Source organism: Desmodus rotundus, chromosome 1 (genome assembly GCF_022682495.2).
Source record: "Desmodus rotundus isolate HL8 chromosome 1, HLdesRot8A.1, whole genome shotgun sequence".
Lineage (NCBI taxonomy): Eukaryota > Metazoa > Chordata > Mammalia > Chiroptera > Phyllostomidae > Desmodus > Desmodus rotundus.
In genome coordinates this window covers 54,754,728-54,777,296 of record NC_071387.1, presented here as the reverse complement: position 1 = coordinate 54,777,296, position 22,569 = coordinate 54,754,728, and the positions used below count along the sequence as shown (strand labels likewise).

The window sequence follows — 22,569 nt, the reverse complement described above, 5'->3', positions numbered from 1 at the left end:
TCTTTCAGAGTTTACAAATCCCTTCCACACTGAGGCGGCAGGGCTAGGCTTCTCGCGCCCAGTTTGTAAGTTTCCTCCTCTCCCATTTGGGAGCCAGAGCGCGGAAGGGCCGCGGAAGCGACGAGAGCCGTTAGCCGGGGCCGCCGGCCCTCCCCACCTGCACTGTGGCATGGCCGCCACAGCCCGCTGCTCTCCCCGCCCTCCAGGGGCCCCGGACCCAGACGAGCGCGGGAAGCGAAAGAACCCACGCGCTCTGGCCGGCTGTGCCTGCGGTTGCTGCCCCGCTGTAAAGGGGAGACGAGGTCTCAGTGCTCTAGGCGCTCCCACCTACAACCCTGCGGGGCGCACCTGCACTCGGGACTGGCAGGGACCCTGCTGCGCCCCCTCAGCGGGCCCAGGCCCACACTTTGAGTCCCGCGGGCTGCCCACTCCAAGCGGAGCCCGGTGCGCTCTGCGCGCGCGGCGCACCAAGCCCTCCGGCCCGCCCAGCCCACGCGCCCCGGGGGCGCCCCGCTGCCCTCGCCCCGGGCTTCTCGAGGGCTGCGGTGGGCACGCCTCACCTGCTTGCCCCGGTAGAAGAGGCGCTGGCACTCGGGCCGCACGTCGAACAGAGCCCACACCCGCTCGCGCAGCTCCTCAATTGTGGCTTTGCGAGACACGTCCTCAATGGTGCGCGTCTGGGAGCCGTCGATGGTGCGAACCTGGATCCACATCTTGGCGCCGGGAAAGGGGGCCGGCTCTGCTTTGTCTCCCCCTGCGCTTAGGGCGCCGCGCCCCGCCTGGCCCGCGCCGCTTCCCCGCTCTCCGCGGCTGGCGGGCGAGCGCGTGCACAAGCCAAGAAGACCGACCAGACACCGGGCCCGATAGGCGGCCGCGACTCCTAGACCGCGCACCCGCGCAGCGGAGCTCAAAACGAAAGGAAACCGGAACTAGTTTGAGGCGCTGCTGCTACAGCTACCGCCTCACAAAATAGGAAGAAACCTTGTCTGCACCGCGCGGAGTGTTTACTTATAGAGCTCTAGCTCCCACATGGAGGTCACGGCGCCAACCCGGATCTCGCGAGATTCACACCGGGCTCCGCCTTAAAGAGGAAGCGGCCAGGGAAGTGACTGTAGACCGCAGGGAACTAAATGGGCGGGTCGAGGTGGGTGGGGCGGGGGGCGGGGCTGCCCGGAGCCGTTACTTGCTCCTTCGCTTGCACCTGGATTTTTGACACGCCCTCTCGCCTTCGGATTTTGAGCGGTTACGAGGCCACCCACACTAGTTGCCGTTTGGGTCTTTGTTTCGGCACCCTGGGGGCTAGCGACTACAGTTCTGTGGTTTCAAAAACACACCAAAAATAAGAAATTCTGACGTGCACTTACATGATCATGAAAACTGGAGTGCGGGCGGCCGCGGCCTAAATTTCTGAGAAAGCACATAAGGAAATGAGCTCGCTCTATCATGCTCACAAGGACACCGTCCGCCATGCGGCCTGGCGGGGTTGGCCGCCCTGGACAGGCTCCGGGGACCCGTCTACTTCGCTAACTCGTTTAGCGCCAGGCCCGAGTGCTACTTTCGCTCGGAAGCCGCTTCCGGAGTTTCCCGCCGCTGGGCCGGGACGGAGGCTCCAGGCCCACAGGCCGTGGGTGCAGCTGGGATCGCCCCGTCTGGCGCTGGGCGCTCACACCCGGACCCCTGGCCCCGGGGGTACGAGTGCCACCACCAGGAGGGTCTCTCTTCAGAAGCCAACGTTTCCGTTTGTGGACCTTCCGTGTTAGTGCGCTTTTGGCCTCGGAGTTGCAGGGTCATGGAAAACACTTAAAGGATGAAAAATTTCACACCTCCAAAGAAAGTACTCCAGAGATCCTACTAGGAATAAATCCTCAGAAATAGGTCCATCGCAGCATTACCTAACAGTGGGCTTTTTCAAGTGAAAATATATTTTCAGAAGAAGGAAGAGAGCATATGAAAGTAGAAACACACACGCACACGCATACATACTGGGACTTTATAGAACTTGAATTTTGAGACCAATGCTAGTTATTACCATAAAGGTAGAGCAACATTTTTGTAATAACCAGTTAAGGTAATTTCAAGTACAGCGAAGTCTAGTTGTAGCATAAAACAAAACAAAAGAAAAAGATGGCCCGACACGGAGGGGGGTGGGGAGCAGGAAAAAAGAATAAATCGCATCTCTGCCCTTGCCGAAAATTTTGCATTCACTTATATTCTCTAAATACATATTTTCTGTCTGCACCTTATTTAAGTAAAGCAAATATTGAGTATTTACTACATGTGTAAATGCAATGATAGAGACATGTAAAGCATGCTTTTTACCTGCCCAGCTAAGGGATAGCTATTTGCTATTAAAGGATATGCTATGCCCTTGTGGAGGCATATTAAGTATTTAATACCCTGTTCACAATGAATTTACAATCTAAGAATTTGCAGTGCTAAGATCTAGAAAAATGAAAATATTAAAGAATAATTTAGTGCTAAACAGTATGCTGTTGGTTAAAACAGCAATTGGAGATGAGAGAAGGGGACTAGAATGACCTGGAAGTGTTGAGGATAAGGGTACAACTTGAACTGAGTTTTAGAAGGTATATCGTAATGGGGACAGCATTTAAATGTTCAGTATGTGGATTGAGATGGACCTGAGCTGTAATCCCTGTTTTGCTATTTAATTAAACTGTGATCGTGGACAAGTTATTTGCTTCCATTTCTTGAATGTAAAATAGTACTCATAACAGTATAATGAATGTCAAGTATTTAGCATAGTGCCTACCCCTTGGTAATACACAAATTATTTTCAGGCTATTATTATGGAAAGGATTTAGCAGAGAATGTCCAAAGAGGAGACTGCTGAAGCAAAGACAAAAGATATGCATTTTTGCAGATCAGAAGAGATTTCATATCCAAGAAAGGTTGACTAAATAGAAAAGGGCAGAATGTGAAGATTAGCATTCAAAGCAGAATATTTTGTGGGCCCCAGGGAGAAACCAAGGTTTTTAAAGGAGTTCACTGATGTGATTAAATATGCCTTTGGGAAGACAGCAGAAGAGTGTGGAAGGATGCCTTAGGGAAAAACTAAGGGAAGGAGAGGCAGGGGAGATGTCAAAAGCTTAAAGAAGAAACAACTGTCAGTTTTGGTGAAATTTGTGGCGGTAGGTAAAAGAAGAAAAGGTAGACTGCAGAGTATTCTAGAAAATCAAGCCTATCAGACTTGTAATGTGTGAATATGAGGGATGAGGAAAATGGAATGCTGAGAATAATTCCCAAGTTCCTAGTTTGGGAGACTTAAATTAATTGTTTGGGTGGGTAGATGGTTATGTTCTTAACTGAACTAGGAGAGAAAGCAAGTTGGGGAAAATGCAGTGATTTCCATTTGAGCTGTGTTGCATTTGAAATGCATTCAAAATATATCTAGATGGAGATGTCTGATAGATGAAAATATAAGCTCAAAGTTTTAAAAGGAAGTAGGAAAGTTCTGAAAAAAAGAACTAGACCTCCTGTACTCATTTCCATGTGGCAATTTTTTCTTCCCAATGTGGTGGGTCTTTAGTGGGGAACCATTTGGGTAGGGGGACAGGGGAGACTACTATCAAAATTAGGTATCTACTGGGACTGTATAGGATCTGTGTTAATCCAGTCAATATACATCTCAAAGGACTGGCAGGCCAGAGCTTAGAGATGTGAGACTGAGAAAAGACACATTTGTCCTGTGTAGACCAAACTAATTACTTCTGAAAACATAAACTCAAGTGTATAGTAATTTACTTAAGATACAAAGAAGTAATTGCAAACAATGATTCTACACGTAACAAAATACATCTTTCTGTTTCTCCACACAGTACATATTGTAACTAAGCAAAGACAAACTAAGATTATAAGGTTAAGGTCTGCTTAGCAAGCTTCCCAGTTCTAAAAACAAGATAGAAGTTCTCTGACAAAAATCACAATTGTGACAGGTTAGATATATTTTTTTAATTTTTTAAATAGATTTACTGATTATGCTATGACAGTTGTCCCATTTCCCCCCCTCACTCCACTCCATCCTGCCCACTCCCTCCCTCCCACATTCCCCCCCTATAGTTCATGTCCATGGGTCATACTTGTAAGTTCTTTGGCTTCTACATTTCCTACACTATTGTTACTCTCCTCCTGTCTATTTTCCACCTATCATTTATGCTACTTATTCTCTGTACCTTTCCCCCCTCTTGCCCCCTCCCACTCCCCTGTTGATAACCCTCCATGTGAGCTCCATTTCTGTGGTTCTGTTCCTGTTCTAGTTGTTTGCTTAGTCTGCTTTTGTGTTTGTTTTAGGTGTGGTTGTTAATAACTATGAGTTTGCTGTCATTTTTACTGTTCCTATTTTTTATCTTCTTTTTCTTAGGTAACTCCCTCTAACATTTCATATAATAAGGGCTTGGTGATGATGAACTTCTTTAACTTGACCTTATCTGAGAAGCACTTTATCTGCCCTTTCATTCTAAATGATAGCTTTGCTGGATACAGTAATCTTGGGTGTAGGTCCTTGCCTTTCATGACTTGGAATACTTCTTGCCAGTCCCTTCTTGCCTGTAAAGTCTCTTTTGAGAAATCAGCTGATGGTCTTATGGGAACTCCCTTGTAGGTAACTGTGTCCTTTTGTCTTGCTGCTTCTAAGATTCTCTCCTTCTCTTTAATCTTGGGGAATGTAATTATGATGTGCCTTGGTGTGTTCCTCCTTGGCTCCAGCTTCTTTGGGACTCTCTGAGCTTCCTGGACTCCCTGGAAGTCTATTTCCTTTGCCAGATTAGGGAAGTTCTCCTTCATGATTTGTTCAAATAAGTTTTCAATTTTTTGTTCTTCCTCTTCTCCTTCTGGCACCCCTATAATTTGGATGTTGGAACGTTTCAAGATGTCCTGGAGGTTCCTAAGCCTCTCCTCATTTTTCTGAATTCTTGTTTCTTCTTTCTTTTCTGGTTGGATGTTTCTTTCTTCCTTCCTGTCCACACCGTTGATTTGAGTCCCAGTTTCCTTTGCATCACTATTGGTTCCCTGTACATTTTCCTTTGTTTCTCTTAGCATAGGCTTCATTTTTTCATCTACTTTTCGAACAAATTCAACCAATTCTGTGAGCATCTTAATAACCAGTGTTTTGAACTGTGCATCCGATAGGTTGGCTATCTCTTCCTCGCTTAGTTGTATTTTTTCTGGAGCTTTGAAGTGTTCTGTCATTTGGGCCATTTTTTGTGTGTGTGTGTGTGTTGGCGCGTCTGTTACTTAAAGGGGCGGAGCCTTAGGTGTTCACCAGGGTGGGGTAACGCTGGTTGCTGGGCTGTGATGCTGTACGTGGGGGAGGGGCCGAGAGGGAGCAATGGCGCCTGCTCCACTCTCCACTGGACTTCATCACTCCCTCCACTACCCACAATCAAGTGCGGCCCCTCTGGTGCTGGTTCCCGAGTGGGTGGGCTTGTGCACACTCTAGGCCCCTGTGGGTCTCTCTAACGACCTCTCCCGTGAGGCTGGGAGTCTCTCCTGCTGCCGCCCCAACCCCCACAGGCGCTTTCAATCAGAGGTTTGAGGCTTTATTTCCCCGCACTGGAGCTCTGGGTTACGCAGTCTGCTTCGCTCCCCGCCATTCGTCCCAGTTTATCTGTGTGCAAATGTGGGGCCGCGGGGTGCTATCCGCAGCTCTGCCTGCTCCGTTCTCCACCAGTCTGAGTCCAGCCCTCTCGGTTTCTCTGTGCATGAATGTGGGGCCGCAGGGTCTGCTAGTGCTCGGACTGCCTGCCCCGTTCATCCCACACTCCGCCAGTCTCGGTCCCGCCTCGGCCATGTGAGTCCTCTCCGCCCCAGTGCCCGTCTCCGCCCCTCTTACCGGTCTGGATGAATGTTTATTTTTTATTTCCTTGGTGTTGGACTTCCTTGCCGTTCAATTTTCCGTCAGTTCTGGTTGTGCGAGGAGGCGCAGTGTGTCTCCCTACGCTGCCATCTTGGTTCTCTCAGTCTGACAGGTTAGATATACCATGCCTTATTACCAGACGTGGAGCTGAAACAACTTCGATGTGAACAGAGAAATAAAAAATAAATTATTTACATGGATGCAGAGCAAATACTAAAGGTTATGCCACCAGTTACGGCCTAATATTTGTTCAAATCAAAATAGGCAAAACAGAAAGGTAAAAGATTGATTGTAGAACTAATTATTCTAGAATCTTATCACACCTCAGAATGTCTCCAGTGTGTGTGTGTGTGTATAAAGTCTGTGTGTATATATACACATATATATAAAGTAAATTTTAATTTGCTCTCTAAAGCTGCAATTACTACCTTTTCACTGGCACCTCTATGCTGATTGTCTTCCTTGTGCTCCTCCAGGGCCACTCTCAACCTGCTCTCTGTCCTGAGTCCAAGGGCAAGGCTTCCAACTGAGTTTGGCTAGTGGAGAGGAAGCACAGACAGGAAATGCAGGATGTGAAGAGAACGAGGTCAGTATATTTATTCTCCTGGCTTTCTCCCTGAAAGGTTACTTCTGGTTGTCTGTTGCCTTGTCACTACTCATTCCTCTTAAAGTGGCCTGCTTTATATGACTCACTCTTTCATGGTCAGGAAACCTCTTCCTCTTCTTGTTGCTTTGGGTCTGGGCACTGTAACAGCTTTATGTTCCTAGATTCATGCATATTCATCAGTTCCCCACAACTTGGCCTACACCCTTTTAATTGGTCCCTTGGGGAAGGGAGGTAGAAACATTTAAGTAGCTTAACTGGAAGTTTTCTGTTATAATCTCTAATGTTACTTTTAAAAGAACTACATGTTATAAGAAGCAAATTAGAATGTCTATGGACTAAAAAGCACTTCATTTGTGGCTCATTACTTAAACTAGCCACATTTTCAAGTGTGTGCTCTTTCTTCTTAATAGAATCACAGATTTTTACTGTGGACATCTACTTTAGAGATCATTCTCATCTGACCTTCTCTTTGAATGAAAATATGATTAGACAAAGACATGCAATCAATGAGTGACAGTATAAGAGCTTAAATCCCCAGTGTCCTTTCTCTCCAACCAATATTTTTTACCCTTCAGCTGTCCCTCTTTTGTTTCTCTGGAGGCTTCCTCATTCACTTCTTCCAGATAATAATCCTCATCCTTCCCGTGGTGAGTGCCCCTGGTTCTTTGGAATACCTGATGGCTCAGGTTGGACTTGGTACCTAGGATTTTCACTAAATACTTGCAATTTATTCCTTATAAGGCAGCAAAAAAAAAAACAAAAACCCCACCCAAACAGAACAGCAAGAACAAATAAGAATTTAAAAAAAAATGAGGATAGTGTAAGGACTCTTCCCTAACAAGGTGAAGGAAATAGACACACAAGTCCAGTAAGGACAGAGAGTCCCAAACAAAATGAACCCAAAGAGGCTCACACCAAGACACATCATAATTGAAATGCCAAAGTTTAAAGACAAAGATAGAATCTTAAAAGCAGCAACAGAAAAGCAGTTAGTTACCTAACAGGGAGCTTTCATGAAACTGTCGCCTGATTTCTGAAAAGAAACTTTGCAGGCTAGAAGAGATTGGCAATAAATATTCAAAGTGATGAAAAGCAAGGACTTACCACCAAGACTACTCTGCCCAGTAAGGCTATCATTTAGAACTGAAGGGTAAAGAGCTTCCCAGAGAAAAAAAAAGCTAAAGGAGTTCATCAAACCAGTATTATATGAAATGTTAAAGGGTCTTCTTTATTAAGAATAACATAAAATATGAATAATAAAATGGCAATAAATACATATCTATCAATAATTGAATCTAAAAACCAAAATAAACAAACAAGCAAAACAGAAACAGAATCACAGATACAGAGAACATTTTGATGGTTGTCACACAAGAGAGGGGTCAGAGGGATGGATGAAAAAGGTAAGGGGATTAAGGATACAAATTAGTAATTACAGAACAGTCATGAAGATGTAAAGTACAGCATAGGCAATATAACCAAAGAATATATGTGCATGACCCATGGTCATGGACGACAGTGCAGGGTTTACCTGAGTGTGTGTGTGTGGGGGGGTGTTGTATGGGTAGAAGGGAACAAAGGGGGAAAAATTAGGACAACTGTAATAGAATAAATAATAAAATATAATTTAAATTTAAAAAGACTTACAATTTATTTCTGTTTTCAGTCGCATGCCTTCTTCTGCCTTCTGACATTGGTCCTTCCTATTGCTGAACCTTTCTGAGGGTCTTTGGATCAATTCAGCTCATATTTCCCATGAAGGCAGTTAAAATTTAACTTCTGATGATGGGGTCAAGTTAGGATTCAACTTCTGGTTATAAATTGCTCTGCAAAATAAGTTTTAGAGGTTTAAAATAACAACCATCACTTTCCTACTTCTCACAGGTTCATTCATAGTGGGGCAGGAATTCTGAAATGGCTCAGTTTGGAAATCCTGAGTTTGGCTCAGAATCTGTCAACCCATTGCAGTAGGATGCAGCTAAAACTGGAAGAATGGGGACCAGGGCAGTCGGGAACTAGCTGGGCATTTTCCCCCAAGAAGTCTCATGGTCTCTCTCTGTGAACTAGTTTGGGCTTTCTCACAGCATGGCTGCCTCAGTAGGCTGCTTACACTGTGGTTGAAAACTTCGAGGGTGAGAATTCCAGTGAACAATGTGTAAGCCGTATCCCCTTTTATGGCCCAGTTTGAAAGTCATATAGTTACTTCTACCATATTCTTTTGGCCAAAACATTCACAAAAGCCCACTCAGTTTCAGGGGGAGGAATAGAGACCTTACCTCTCAATTGGAGTGGTACCAAAGTCATATTGTAAGAAGAGCATGTGGTATGGAGGATATTGTTGTAACCATTTTTTAGGAAGCAGAATCTGCAGCACAACTCCTCTATCTAATTTTTTGTATGACCAAAGAGCTTTTAAATTATGAAATACATCAGTCATACAGAAAAGTATGAAGTGTAATATAATAAACACTTTTTTAATTCACCACTTTGCTTTAGAAATAAAACATTTCAAATAGTTAAAAGCCCTCTTTGCATATATTCTTCTTTCTTTCCTTTTTCCAAAGAGATAAACATTGTCCTTAGTTGGGTATTTATTATTGGCATGCCTGTTTTTATATTTTTAATACTCTACATGTACATGTATCTCAATATAGTAGAGAAATTAAGGTGTTTTTAAAACTTTATTTAGCATGATTTTTTATAACATCGAAACTTATTTTTTAAACTCAACTTATTCTTTTGAGATATATTCATGTTGCTATATAGCTCTAATACAAACTTTCATAAAGGCTCAGTTGGTAAATATGTTAGGTTTTGTGGGCAGACAATCTGTTGCAACTACTTGTTCTGTAGTTGAAGTACAAAAGTAGCTCTATTTATTATGTAAATGAATGGGTGTGCCTGTGTTCTGATAAAATTTTATTAACAAAAATAGGTGGCAAAGTACAGAATTTGGCCTGTGAACCATAGTTTCCTGACCCCAGCTCTAGTAGAAAATTTGCCACATTTCAGATATATTATGTTCTCTGACAGTTACTTTAGATTATAACCCATCCTTAACCCCATCCTTCTCATGCTCCTCTGCCTTAAGAAGAAAGTTTGAGAAACGCTAATTTAAGAGTAAAATCAACAGATTTGCTAGATTTTGATTTGTGAAAAGCTTCATTGGATTCCAGTTCCCACCTTTTATTCTTGAGGGTAAGGGTAACTCCTGCCTTTAGACCCCTCTAGCCACCATCTTTTGAACTTGGCCTGGTTTTCTTACCATGCCTTCTCGGTGTAGAAAACTTCAACTCAAATGTCAAGATTTCCTTCAAATCCCACTTCCTGCAGGATGCTTTTTTCTGATAGCCCCCAGGTGAAGGAAATGCTTCCTCTGTATTTCCCTACTTAGTCCATAGCTCTACTGTAACACTAACGTTGAGCTATAATTATTTGTTGACATGGCTGTCTTCCCCATTACATTTTTGATTCCCTAGAAGACAGAGATGTGTTCTATTTATCTTTGTTTCCAACACAAGCCTCAGAGCTTGGTACCTAGATATATTTAATAATTGGTGTTGAAGGATGGAAGAGAGGGAGGGAGGAACTAGAATCTGTTGAGGTGTCTACTTGGAACAAGAAACAAATGTGCATAATCTGCGGGCCTCTAACGGTGCAGAGGGCACTCTGTCCGTCATTCTTACTTTAGAGCATTTCACCATGCCCTCTCACCTCCTCTTTTCATGGAGTCAGATAAATCACATCTTTTATACAGATAGCCATGATTATTGCATAGAAAACACTTTGCTGTACATTTTCTTATAACCTCAATCCCCAGGTTCTAACAGGTTGAACACATTCAAAGCTATTACTCTTTATGAAGAAGGGTAAGAAAACTGAGGTAATTAAAAATAGATTTTTCCTAGACCAGCTTAAAGGGAAAATGTAATGTTTCAATCTGTTGACTTTAAACAAATAGTCAAATATTTCTCCAATGAAATGGGGTTATTCAGGAACAACAAAGAATTGCAATCAGGGCATGTAGTCTAACAGAGCTCGTGAACAAGTCCAAAGAACAAAAGGACATTTATTGATTTATTTATTGTTCAGTTACAGTTGTTCCCATTTTTTCCCCCATTGCTCTCCCCTGCCTCATCCAATCCCCACCCCATTGTCCTTGACCACGGATCTTTTGTACACATTCTTTGACTTGACCCTTCCCCTTCTTTATCCTGTTATCCCCTTCCCCACTCCCCTCTGGTCACTGCCAGTTTGTTCTTTATTTCCCTGTCTCTGGTAAAAGAACATTCTTTTGAAGAGGAAAGGGGAAGTTCAGTGGAGCTACTGTAAACAAAGGGTCCATTGGAGGAAACGGAGTTTGAAGTACAGTAGCTTTCCCCTGGCTGAGTTGTGACAGTCTTTCACTGGTTCAAAGTGGTGGCAGGGCTAAGAGGAGATCCTCATTCTTCTTGCTGGACTAATAGAGTAGAAAAACATCTTCCTGTGGGAAGTGGAAAGTCTGTCTCCTCTTGTGTAGGGTGATTGACAGTGAGTGGTAGGGCATGAGAGATTCTCCTACAGGCTCTCCAAACTCCAATTAAAATGAGGTTTCTGTTTAATTAATCTTCCAGTCTCACCGGTATAATATTTAGTTTGCTAGTATGATTGTTGCCTATGAAGATGAAAGGCTACTGATATTAAAATATATTCTATAGAAAGGTATTTTCTCCTGGCTTTTCAGTTGAAACCCCATGGTGACATTATTTTGCTGATCTGTACGAACAAGAAGTCCTATATAATTTATCTATATCCATTTACTAATTCATTTGTTTAGTGAAGATTTAGTGGAGGTGTGTAGCACAATGGAAAGAACATGGGCTTTAGAGTCAGACCTGAATTTAAGTCTGATCTGCTCAGTATCAGCATTATGTCATTGCACAACCTATTTAATTTCTCTGAGCCTTGATTTCTGTATCTGAAATGGGTGTAATAATACCTCTCATAGTGCCACAAGAACCAAATAAGACCAAATCTCATTGCATAGGCACTCAATGATGCTTAGTTTTCTCCATTTTTGCTACAATATCTTATTGCATTCAATCAATACAACTTATTCTGGTTTTCTTTTGGTGATTTGAGACAATAAAGAATTTCAAACGGGAAGCATGTTGTCATTTTAAAAAAGCATCTTATGGCTTTGGGTTTATGAGTTTGAGGAAGCTCTTTCTTATAGGGTCCAATCAGCTCAGCTCAGCTCAAGATGGACATAAATTATAAGGTGCTAACTTCCGCTTGGCAAACTTACATATCTAAATTATTTTGGTGTTTTATTAGTTCCACAGGCAAATTATAATGTTTTTAAGGCACATTAAACAGCTTTCTATGTTCTTATGAAGTCCCAGAGGATTTCCAAAACTCAAAAAATCCACTGTCTGCCTTCTCTCTGCCCATTCCCAGACCACAAATTTAAAACCAAAAACAACTTTGTGAAGCCAAAAATAATAATAGTCACAATCCAATGGCAAAAATTATTTATAACAACACGTCTCATTTTCTGTTACCTGAGATGAAATTTACGCAATGCAAATAAACCAAATTCATCTAACTTACTCTTTCCAAAACTATGCATTAAAATTGTGTTTTATAAGGTTTCCATACAGGGAGGAAATTTTGTAATCCCTTCTAGGTTGTTGAAAGAGAATTTTTCTAGGATATTTAGTGGTAGAGTAGAAGTACATCTTTCTGTCAGAAGTGGAAAGTCTGTCCCTTTCTGTTTACCGTAATTGACAATGAGTGGCAGGGCACAAGAGATCACCTTACAGACCTTCCCTACTCCAGTTAAAATTACAAACTACCATGGAGATTTTTTATCATGAGCTTTTATAAACTACAAAGAATTTTAGCAAATGACTACATTAGACTGAGAATTAGAAGGTGCTGCTTTGGGCAAAGTGTAGCTTTTTTGGCTATCAGTTGTCTATCTGTAAGTAGAGAAACGCAGGAAAGGTGGGACAGGTATGCCTCAGAGATATTACAAATTCAGTTCTAGATTACTGCAATAAAGCAAGTATAGCAATAAAGCAAGTACTGCAATAAAGTGAGTTGTAATCATTTTGCTCGTGGAGGGTCTTGCCTTCAATTTGTAAAAAACATGCAATGTCTGTGAAGCACAACACAGCAAAGTGCAATAAAGCAAAGTGCAATCAAATGAGGAATTCCTGTATTGGATTAGCGTAAACCACTAGCTCTTAACTGGTGATGCAGTGGTTGGGAGCTTAAGCTTTGGAATTAGCTTTGGAGTCAACTGTGTGAAGCAAATTTCAGTTTGCTCAAATGTAATCTATTAGATATCTAATAGGCTTGTTGTCAGAATTAATGAGATATCACATGTAATTACTTAATGTCATTTAGTGAATAGCAACTGTCATTATCAGCAGCAGCTATTGGCAAGACTCAGAAGCAATTTATGTGTGAGTTTTTCATAACAATAATTAAGAATTCTATCTTCATCAAGTACTTGTGCTATACTTCTTGTATGTGTTAGTTTTTGCTGCATAACAAGGCACCTCAAAACTTAGAGGCTTAAAACAACAACCATTTATTTATCTGATATTATATGTTAACAATTTGGGCTGGTCTCCACTGAGCAGTTTTTCAGCTATCAAATTATGACGAGGTGGTCTAGAATGGTCTCACTCGAGATGAGCTGTCACTGTTCCTCGTAGATCTAGCCTAGACTTGTTCACATGGTGAATGTGTAGGGTTCTAAGACAGCCAGTGGAGCCTAGAGGCCTCTTTGAGGCCTAGGATTGGAATTGGCACAGTGTTGATTCACCAGTTACAAGGCTAGTCCAAATTCAAGGAGAGAGAAAATCAGCTCCCCCTTTTTTTTAATTGATTCTAGAGAGGGAAAGGGAGGGAGAAAGACAGGGAGAAAAACATTGCTGTTAGAGAGAAACCTCAACCAGTTGCCTCTTGCATGTGCCTTGACTGGGGACCAAACCTGCAACCCAGGCATGTACCCTGACTAGCAATGAAACCAGCAACCTTTTAATTTGCCAAATGATGCCCAACCAACTGAGCCACACTGGCCTGAGCCAGCTCTGTTTCTTAAAAGGAGGAGCTGCAAAGATTCATTGCAAAGAGGTAGACAGGGAAATAATTATGGCCATTTTTGTAATTAATCTAAAACACAATCTCTTACTAACCTTATTTGTAATAGATTACCCATTGGTAACCTTTTATGGCATTAGTAATATTGTTACTGTATTTCTTATACTCTTCTAATCTCTCAGTCAACCACATATTATGGCTGTAATTGTGCTTCATATATTTGCTGGTTCAGGCTGGATTTTGTGTCACACGTCCAGTTGATGCTAGTAAACTTTGATCTACCTCAAACTTGTGACCTACTAAATTTTATCTAATCCCAGCTAAGGCAAAGTTATATACTTTTTTGATGACCCATCAGAATATATCATGATACAATCTATAAGACATTAGAAATTATTGTCTTGTTTCTTTTAAATCCATAACAATAAAATTGCTTTTAAGAATATCACAGTAATATTTAATTTCTTAAAACTTATTACAAGTTAGAGTAGAATGTACTAAAGATTTAAGAACTAATAATATTGAGTATTAGCAAGACTATAGAGCAAGTGGGACTTTCATATATCACTAGTGAAAGTGCAAATTGATTCAATGAAATTGGAAAGCTGGGCAGTTTCTACATACCCGCTGCCCTAGGATCAATTGTACTTATAGGTATGAATGCAATGGAAACTGGTGCATATGTCCAACAAAGTATATACAAGAATGTTCATAGTAGCTTTGGTTATAATAGCTCCAAATTAGAAACCACCTAAATGTCAAAAATAAGAAACTGGAGGGACAATTTCAGTATATTCATACAATGGGGTACTACACAGTGATAAAAAAGGATTAAACTACTAATATATGCCACAACTAGAATGTATCTCAAAATAATTATGCTGAGTAAACGAAGCCAGGCACAAAAAGCACATACAGTATGGTTCCCTTTATATAAAGTTCAATAAGATGCTAATTTAGAAGTCAAAATTTTGGGGAGAGAAATTGGTGGTGTTGACTGGAGAAAGCAAAAAAGAAACTTTTGGTTGATAGTAAGTATTCTATATCAGGGGTCCCCACAGCAGGGGGTGAGCAGTGGGCAAGCAAGCAAAGCTTCATCTGTATTTACAGCTGCTCCCCATGCTCGCATTACTGCTTGAGCCTCCCTCGTCTCCTGTCAGCTCAGCAGGGGCATTAGATTCTCATAAGAGCACAAATGCTACTGTGAACTGCGCATGAGAGGGACCTAAGTTGCATGCTCCTTATGAGAATCTAATGCCTGATGATCTGAGGCGAAGCTGAGGCCATGATGCTAGCACTAGGGAGCGGCTGCAAATACAGATTATCATTAGCAGAGAGGTTTGACTGCACAGAGACCATGATAAATCAATTGCTTGCAGACTCATATCAGTGGGCCCTGGCTGGTGTGGCTCAGTGGATTGAGTGCCAGCCTGTGAACCAAAGAGTTGTCGGTTCAATTCCTAGTCTAGGGCACATGCCTGGGTTGCAGGCCAGGTCCCCAGTAGGGGGCATGTAAGAGGCAACCACACATTGATGTTTCACTCCCTCTCTTTCTCCCTCCCTTCCCCTCTCTAAAAAATAAATTAATTAATTTAAAAAATCTTTAAAAAAAAACCCTATTACCCCTATCAGTGAGTGGCAAGTGCCACTTTAGCTGCATCTGGTGGCAGGCTATAAAGCCATCCCTTAGCCCCAGTCCATGGAAAATTGTCTTCCATGAAACTGGTCCCTGGTGCCAAAAAGGTTGGGGACTGCTGTTCTATATTACAATCTGGAGAGTGGCCACAAGAGAGTATATGTGTGAAAATAGTGAACTATATATACTTATGTACACTTTACTGTGTATATTAAACATTTGTATGACTGTACTCATAATTATATAGATGCCCTTCTTAGAAAAAGTAGACTTCTAATATCTATGTATTAATGATATAAATGAAAACATAAATCCTATCTCTGGCCTCAGGGTTGATCTGTGTAGAGAAATACAAAGCTTTCTGCTCTTCCTCCTCTGCTTTTAGAGATTAATCAGGGAGAAAGCCCATTAAGAATTTGGTCTAGTTGAAAGTAAAGCTAAATTTAAAAGCTTCTGCAGGTTCTTCCATTAAAGATATTGATAAGAGGTTGGTTGTTTTGTTTTGTCTTGTTTCTGGGAAGGTATGGTAGTGTGTGTGCATGCACATTTATGTGTGTGAATATGTACGCATGCATGTGACCATGTAGGTGCATACGCTCTGTGAACATATGTGGTGGTAATATATGTGCATGTGCTTTTTCTACTAGATTTCCACAGAAGAAGCAAGGAGGTATAGCTCTCCTCTAAAATAGCAAACCTTTCAATGAAAGGATATATTGCTTTGAGTCCCAAAATTTTGCTGAAGATCCCAAGTGCTATTATTGTGGATATAAATGCAGATTTGGGGAAATGTTCAGTTTCAGATGAATTGCTCTAGATGGAGCACAGAGCCTAGGACTAGTTCATTACTCCTGTTTTAGGGAGTAGGATATTTCTAAAGTAGGGTTAGAATCTCCCTGTGGAAGGAAAAGGAAGGGCTCTCTGGGGCAAAGTGAACTTTGAAGGAGGGTAGTGGAAGCAAGTCTAGGAAGTGTGGTATTTGCCTAAGGGGACCCTTTTTTCTGTTCCTTTGGACCTTTAACATCCAATTCTGTATTTTTTGCTACATTGTAATTCACACTTTGTCTTTCCCAATCCTTCAGAAAAGCATAGTAGCCATTCTGCAGTTTATATTAGTAGTGTTATCGGATCAGCAGGCAGGGAATTAAGAGATAAGGCAGTAAACAGAAGAGCAGCCTCACCACCTTATCTTTCCCTGAAGCCAAAGTAAGTAGAACCATAGGGTCTAGAGAAGAAGAGGATGGTGATCCTAAAATTCTCAAGGTCATCAGAAGTGAAGTGAACCCAACCCCACTGTGGCAGGGGTGGTTAGGGGCTGTGTGACAACAGAGAAGCTGCTGTAACCTGGACAAATGCAGGAGGGGATGGCATACCAACCCCTGAAGTGCGGCAGGGGTGGGGAAGGTAAGAGAGAGTGAGCAGACACTTGGCTCACAGTGTGGTTTAGTATCTTTGATAAAGAGACTGGAATGACACGTGAATGAGAAGATGGGAAAGAATGAGACCTATTGGACTTTTTTCATTTGTTGAAATACCTCTTGTGTATAATTTTAAAAATCCAAAATAAAGAGCTAAAATTCATTTACATTTAGCTTCTTGATATCATGAGATTATGGGAAAAAATTGAAGCAAGATACAAATAAAAAAGTGAGGTTATATTAAAAATATATTGCTTGAGGGTTTCAATTATTCTGAATTATTCATAGATCAATGGGAAAAATTGTGGATTAGAAATGAATGTGGTTAAAATTGGTGCATATATTCAACAACTCTATCCAAAATCAGCAAATGTGCTAAATAAATTTTAATTATTGAAAAGGTTAAAATGAACTCAAGTGGAGTGAATGTAATTGAGTCAAGGGCATACCCTTGTCAGATTTTGTATTCAATAACTTCAGCAAAGCAACTCCCACAATATTGCTAGAAGATTTTTATACATCCTATAGTCTTGGATTTTAGGTAGAAATAGAATAGAAGCCACTGAATGTCTCTTTTGAATTAGACAGTCCAATCAGAACTATACCGGAGGTAGTGTAGGACACAGAGAAAGTATGACTTCACTGTTTCTTTTCTGGGCTTTGTCCTAATCTATATATAATGATTAAGATGGTAACTCTGAATGTGGCCCAGTTTGGGAGCAGTCACTTCAACCACCATGTAGTCATTAAAGCATCTAGACTCACACGATCATTCTATATTACTTGCTACTATGTTTAAAACCAGTGATTATTTTCTAGTAAATTATTTGCAAGATTCTTTAAGTGATTATTTTCTATTCTCATTGCTGGACACTTATTTACCTGTGTCTTAAAAATACTTGGTGATTTAAATGCTTTGGATATTGTATTAGTTTGCTAGGGTTGCCATAACAACAACAACAAAAAAACATTAACTGGGTGGCTTAAACAAGAGAAATTTATTTTCTCAGTTTGGAGGCTAGAAGTCTAAGATCAAGGTGTTAGTAGGTTTGTTATATCCTAAGGCCCATCTTCTTGTCTTTGCAGATGGCTGCCTTCCTGCCATGTCCTCACATGACGTTTTCTATACGTATGTGTGCATCTCTGGTGTCTCTCCCTCTTCTTACAAGGGTATCAGTCATATTGGATCAGAGTCTCACCTTTATGACCTACTTAACCTTAATTACCTCTTTAAAAGTCCTATGTCTAAATACAGTGACATTGTGGGTTAGGATTCTTGACCCAAAAAATTAAACAGTTTGTTCAGGAATAGCAGAGAACTACAATTTGGGACAAAACCATAGACAAGTCTAGAGAACAAATGAGAGGTTCATTCTTTTATAAAGGAAAGGGGAAGTTGGGAGAAGCTGTTATAAATGAAGTGTTCATTAGAGGAAACAAGGAGTTTGAAATGTAGTGGCTTTTCATTGAGTGTCTGGGCGGTGGTTCCAATGGAGGAGAAAACTACTTTCCTACTGCTGGGGTAGTAGAATGGAAAACATTTTCCTGTTGGAGAGATGCAAGGAACTACTCCTTTTGTTTGAGATAGCTCACAATGAGTGGTAGGGTGATAGACCTCCCCCTTCTGGCCATCACGACTCCAATATTGGTTGAGTTCTCTTTTATTATCTCAGACTTCAACATAATGAATTTTGAGAAGAGGGAAACACAATACAGTTCACAGGATATTGTTATACTCATGAACTTGAAATCTTCTCACTATCCTCTTTCCTTTTAAGATTACAGCTTATTACTGATTATAAACAGCAAAATACCTTAAGTAAAGGATAAATTACTATCAGAAGATCCCCCAGAAATAATTTAGAAATTTAAATTTAAAATTTACCTCAGCTAGGTACAATCTTGGCTGTAGGTCCCTGCTTTTCATAAGTTTGAATACTTCTTGCCAATCCCTTCTAGATTGAGAAATCAGCTGACAGTCTTATGGGAATTCCTCTGTAGGTAACTGCTTTTCTCTTGCTGCTTTAAATATTCTTTCTTTATCTTTAACCTTTGGCATTTTAATTATGATGTGTCTTGGAGTGGGCCTCTTTGTATCCATCTCATGTGGGACTCTCTGCTTCCTGGACTTGGATCTCTATTTCCTTCACCAAATTAGGGATGTTTTCTTTCATCGTTTTTTCAAATAGAGTTCCAATTTCATCCTCTTCCTCTTCTTCTGGCACCCCTATGATGTGAATATTGGAACACTGGAAATTTTCCTAGAGGCTGCTTACACTATCCTCATTTTTTTAGTTCTTTTTTTCTTCTTGTTGTTCTGATTGGTTGTTTTTTTACTCCTTTATGTTCCATATCATTGATTTGATTCTTGGTTTCTTCCACTCTACTGTTGTTTCCCTGTAAATTCTTCTCTATTTCAATTTGTGTAGCCTTTGTTTCTGACTGGATCTTCTTTATCCTGTTGAGGTCCTCACTAAGTTCCTTGAGCATTCTTATAACCAATGTTTTGAACTCTGCATCTGACAGATTGCTTTTCTCCATTTTGTTTAGTTTTTTTTTCTGGAATTTTGATCTGTTCTTTCATTTGACCACTTTTTCTTTGTCTGTTCATTTTGGCAGCCTCCCTGTGTTTGTTTCTGTGTATTAGGTAGAGTTGCTATGACTCCCTGTCTTGGTACCATAGCCTAATGTAGTAGATATCTTCTAGGGCCCAGTGGCACAGCCTTCCCTATCACCCTAGCTGGGTACTTGAGGTGCACCCTTCATGTGGGCTGAGCACACCCTCCTCTTGCAGTTGAGCCTTGATTGCTGTTAGTGGGTCAATGAGAGGGATTTAGCCAGGCCAGTCAGCTGCAAGACTGGCTGTGACCACTGACCACCAATCTCCACCCTACATGGAAGATCAGTTATGCAGAATCAAGGTGGTGCTGCTTTGACATAGTCTGTAGCTGTCCACTGCCTGTGCAGACTCTGGGGTTTCCTGGGTGGTACAGGCCAAGGTCAGCTCCCATCTGTGTTTTGCCTGGGGCCACCCTGCATGAACTGTAAAGCAATGTGAGATGGTTGCTACTGTGCTGGACTTGGAGATTACTAGGAAAAGCCAAGCTGTGAATCTAGGTTGGCTACTGCTAGTACTGATCCTGGAGCCACTTAGCAAGAGGTATGGGGGTGGTGGATCACTGGATCTGACTGTTGCTTGTTTGAGAGGATGTGGAAAGTTGTGAAGCATGAGCCAAGACCAGTCATTCATATGGAAGAGTCACTGGGGTGGGCCCATAAGTTGGGTGGGATGGAGTCTCAGAGGGTCTCCAGGGCAGTGCAGACAGTGTTAGCCAGGTTGATGGAGTCTTAGATATGGCCCCTGTCCTCTGGTTCTGTGGCTCTGTGGGAAGAGGGTTCAGAAAAGGGATAATGGCCTCCTTCTGCCTTTAGTCTAGGAGAAATCTGTCCCTCACCTCTTGCCTTCTTGCCAGACATTTCAGTTCCTGCCTCTGTTCCCCTGGTGTCTTTCAAACTGCTACCCTGGTGCTGGAGCTCAAAGGGAGTGAGTCTGAGTAAGTCCATGTGTGGTTTCTTTAAGAACTGCTTGGGACTCCAGAAGTATCATCCACCAACTCAATCCCCACTGGGGTTTGCAGCCAGAGTTATGAGGACTTATCTTCCTGGCACTGGAACAATACGTTGAGGTCCTGGTGTGAGGGCCATGACTTCTTGGTCCGGAGATAGCCCTCCGAAGATTTTATCCACTGCATATGAATGTGGGACCAGCCCATTCTGTGTCTGTGCTCCTCCTCCCGATCTGGATGGATGTGGTTGTCAGACTTCCATTCAACTCAATTTCTGATGGCTCTGAGTGATGGTTGTTCTATAATTTAGTTGTAATTTTGATGTGGTTATGTGAGGAGGTGAGCTTTGTTTACCTATGCCACTATCTTGACTGGAAGTCCCTATCCTACTTTTAAATAAACATGGCATTAATGCAAAAGAAGAAGCCTGTGGTTGCTTTGTTGGCCTGTCTGCAAGTCTGGAGTGGCTTTGAGTGCTGGCATGGTTCAGTGTGCGTGTCTCAGAGAAATTCTCCCTATTTTGAAAGTCCAAAACCTTCACTGGGGCTTAAAACATAACATTATGTTCATATCATATAGGTATAAATAAAAACTTTTAAAATTACTTTTCAAAATTCGAGTTAGGAAAATTTGCAATGTGTGTGTGTGTGTTTTAAATCTCCCTCAAGGATATTTTTCACTGCGTTTAGAGAGAGAGAAAGAGAGAAATATCGATCAGTTGCTTTCTCATTCATACCCCAACCGGGGATTGAACTACAATCTGGGTATATGTCCTGATTGGGAATCAAACCCTCAAACTGTCAGTCTACAGGATGATGCTCCAACCAACGGAGCCACACTGACCAGGGCCACATTTCTTTTTCCTCCAGCAAGTATAACCACAGATTTTATCCACTGTAAATATCTTAATTTTCCTTTGGTTGTTGCTGCTCAATGATGTTTTCTGAGGGAAAACAAATTTTTGTATACCCGTATGTCTCACTTTGATAGTTTTTAGAGTGGTTTATGAAAATTAAAAGAGAAAGTCTTTCTCCTTCCTTTCCCCCCACTCTGACACTGGTAAATAAATGGACTTCAAAAGCCTATAAAACAATAACAAAATGTATTGCTATATCCACAGAAACCTCATTATAATAAGAAGTTGGCTTCAAAAGATTTTAGTATTTTGCTTTGTAGGATAAAATTTAGAGAACAATGTGGTAATCCACATTGAGTTCCACAATGGTAAATATGTTTTTAAATAGTCCAGAAATCAGAATTGGTAAATTTTAAAACAAAAATTATCTTTCTGAACCCAAAACTTTTCTCATTTTACTTTTATTATCTTTAATATCTAGGCAGTACATAATCATTGTAGAAAATAGAGATAAACAGAATGGGAAAAATCACTTGAATTTCTACCATCTTCTAGAGCAGGGGTTCCCAACCCCTGGGACATGGACCAGTACCAATCCAGGCCTGTTAGGAACCAGGCTGCACAGCAGGATGTGAGCTTGATTGTAATGCATTTGAATCATCCCCAAACCATCCCCTCACCCCCAGTCTGTGGAAAAATGGTCTTCTTTAAGACCACTCCCTGGTGTTGCCCTGACTGGTGTGCCTCAGTGGATTGAGTGCCAGCCTGCAACTCAAAAGGTAGCTGGTTCAATTCCCAATCAGGGCACATGCCTGGGTTGTGGGCCAGGTCCCCAATTGGGGGCATGCGAGAAGCAACTCATCAATGTATCTCTTGCATATCGATGTTTCTCTCTCTCCCTTTCTGCCTCCCTTCCCCTCTCTCTTAAAAAACAAAAACAAAAACAAAACAGTCCCTGGTGCCAAAAATGCTGGGGACTACTCTTCCAGAGAAAACCACTGTGAATTTTTTTATACAAATACTTACAGACATCTTTCTATATGTATGTTAACTTTTACTTAACACTGAACAGAATAACCTGAACAATGTTCCTTTGTCACTATATATAGGTTTATTTTGATATTTCTTATTATTCTGAATACTATTGAATTGAATGGATAACACAGTTAATAAACTCCCATTGATGGACATTTGAGAAGCTTCTAGTTTTGCCACTATAACCAATGCTGACATAAACACACACACACATGTATATCTGTATATCTATATCTATCTATCTTTATAGACATAAATGATTATTTCCTTAGAATAAGATCCTAAAAAACATTAAAAATTTAGAGAACTATAAAAAATCATTTCTGGATTAAAGAACATGTATATTTTGACATATAGGAACTCTCTTAACCAAATAGACAAGAACTGGTAAATGGCTTATTAATCAACATATCTGGTTAAAGAGGGAATCATAAAAATATTTTACTATGTATAAACATATATACTCATATATTAAGCATTTTAT

At 41.2% G+C, this 22,569-nt stretch overlaps 1 protein-coding gene across 1 annotated transcript in view; it reads right to left on the bottom strand.

Moving 5' to 3' along the window:
* The window catches only part of UHRF2 (ubiquitin like with PHD and ring finger domains 2), a 101,811-nt gene extending 100,764 nt beyond the window's left edge, over positions 1-1,047 (bottom strand). Inside the window, exon 1 of the mRNA XM_053924429.1 lies at positions 561-1,047. Coding sequence (XP_053780404.1) covers positions 561-713 — 153 coding nt within the window. The 5' untranslated portion in view covers positions 714-1,047. The remainder of the gene's footprint in view (positions 1-560) is intronic.
* Positions 1,048-22,569: the final 21,522 nt, after the last annotated feature.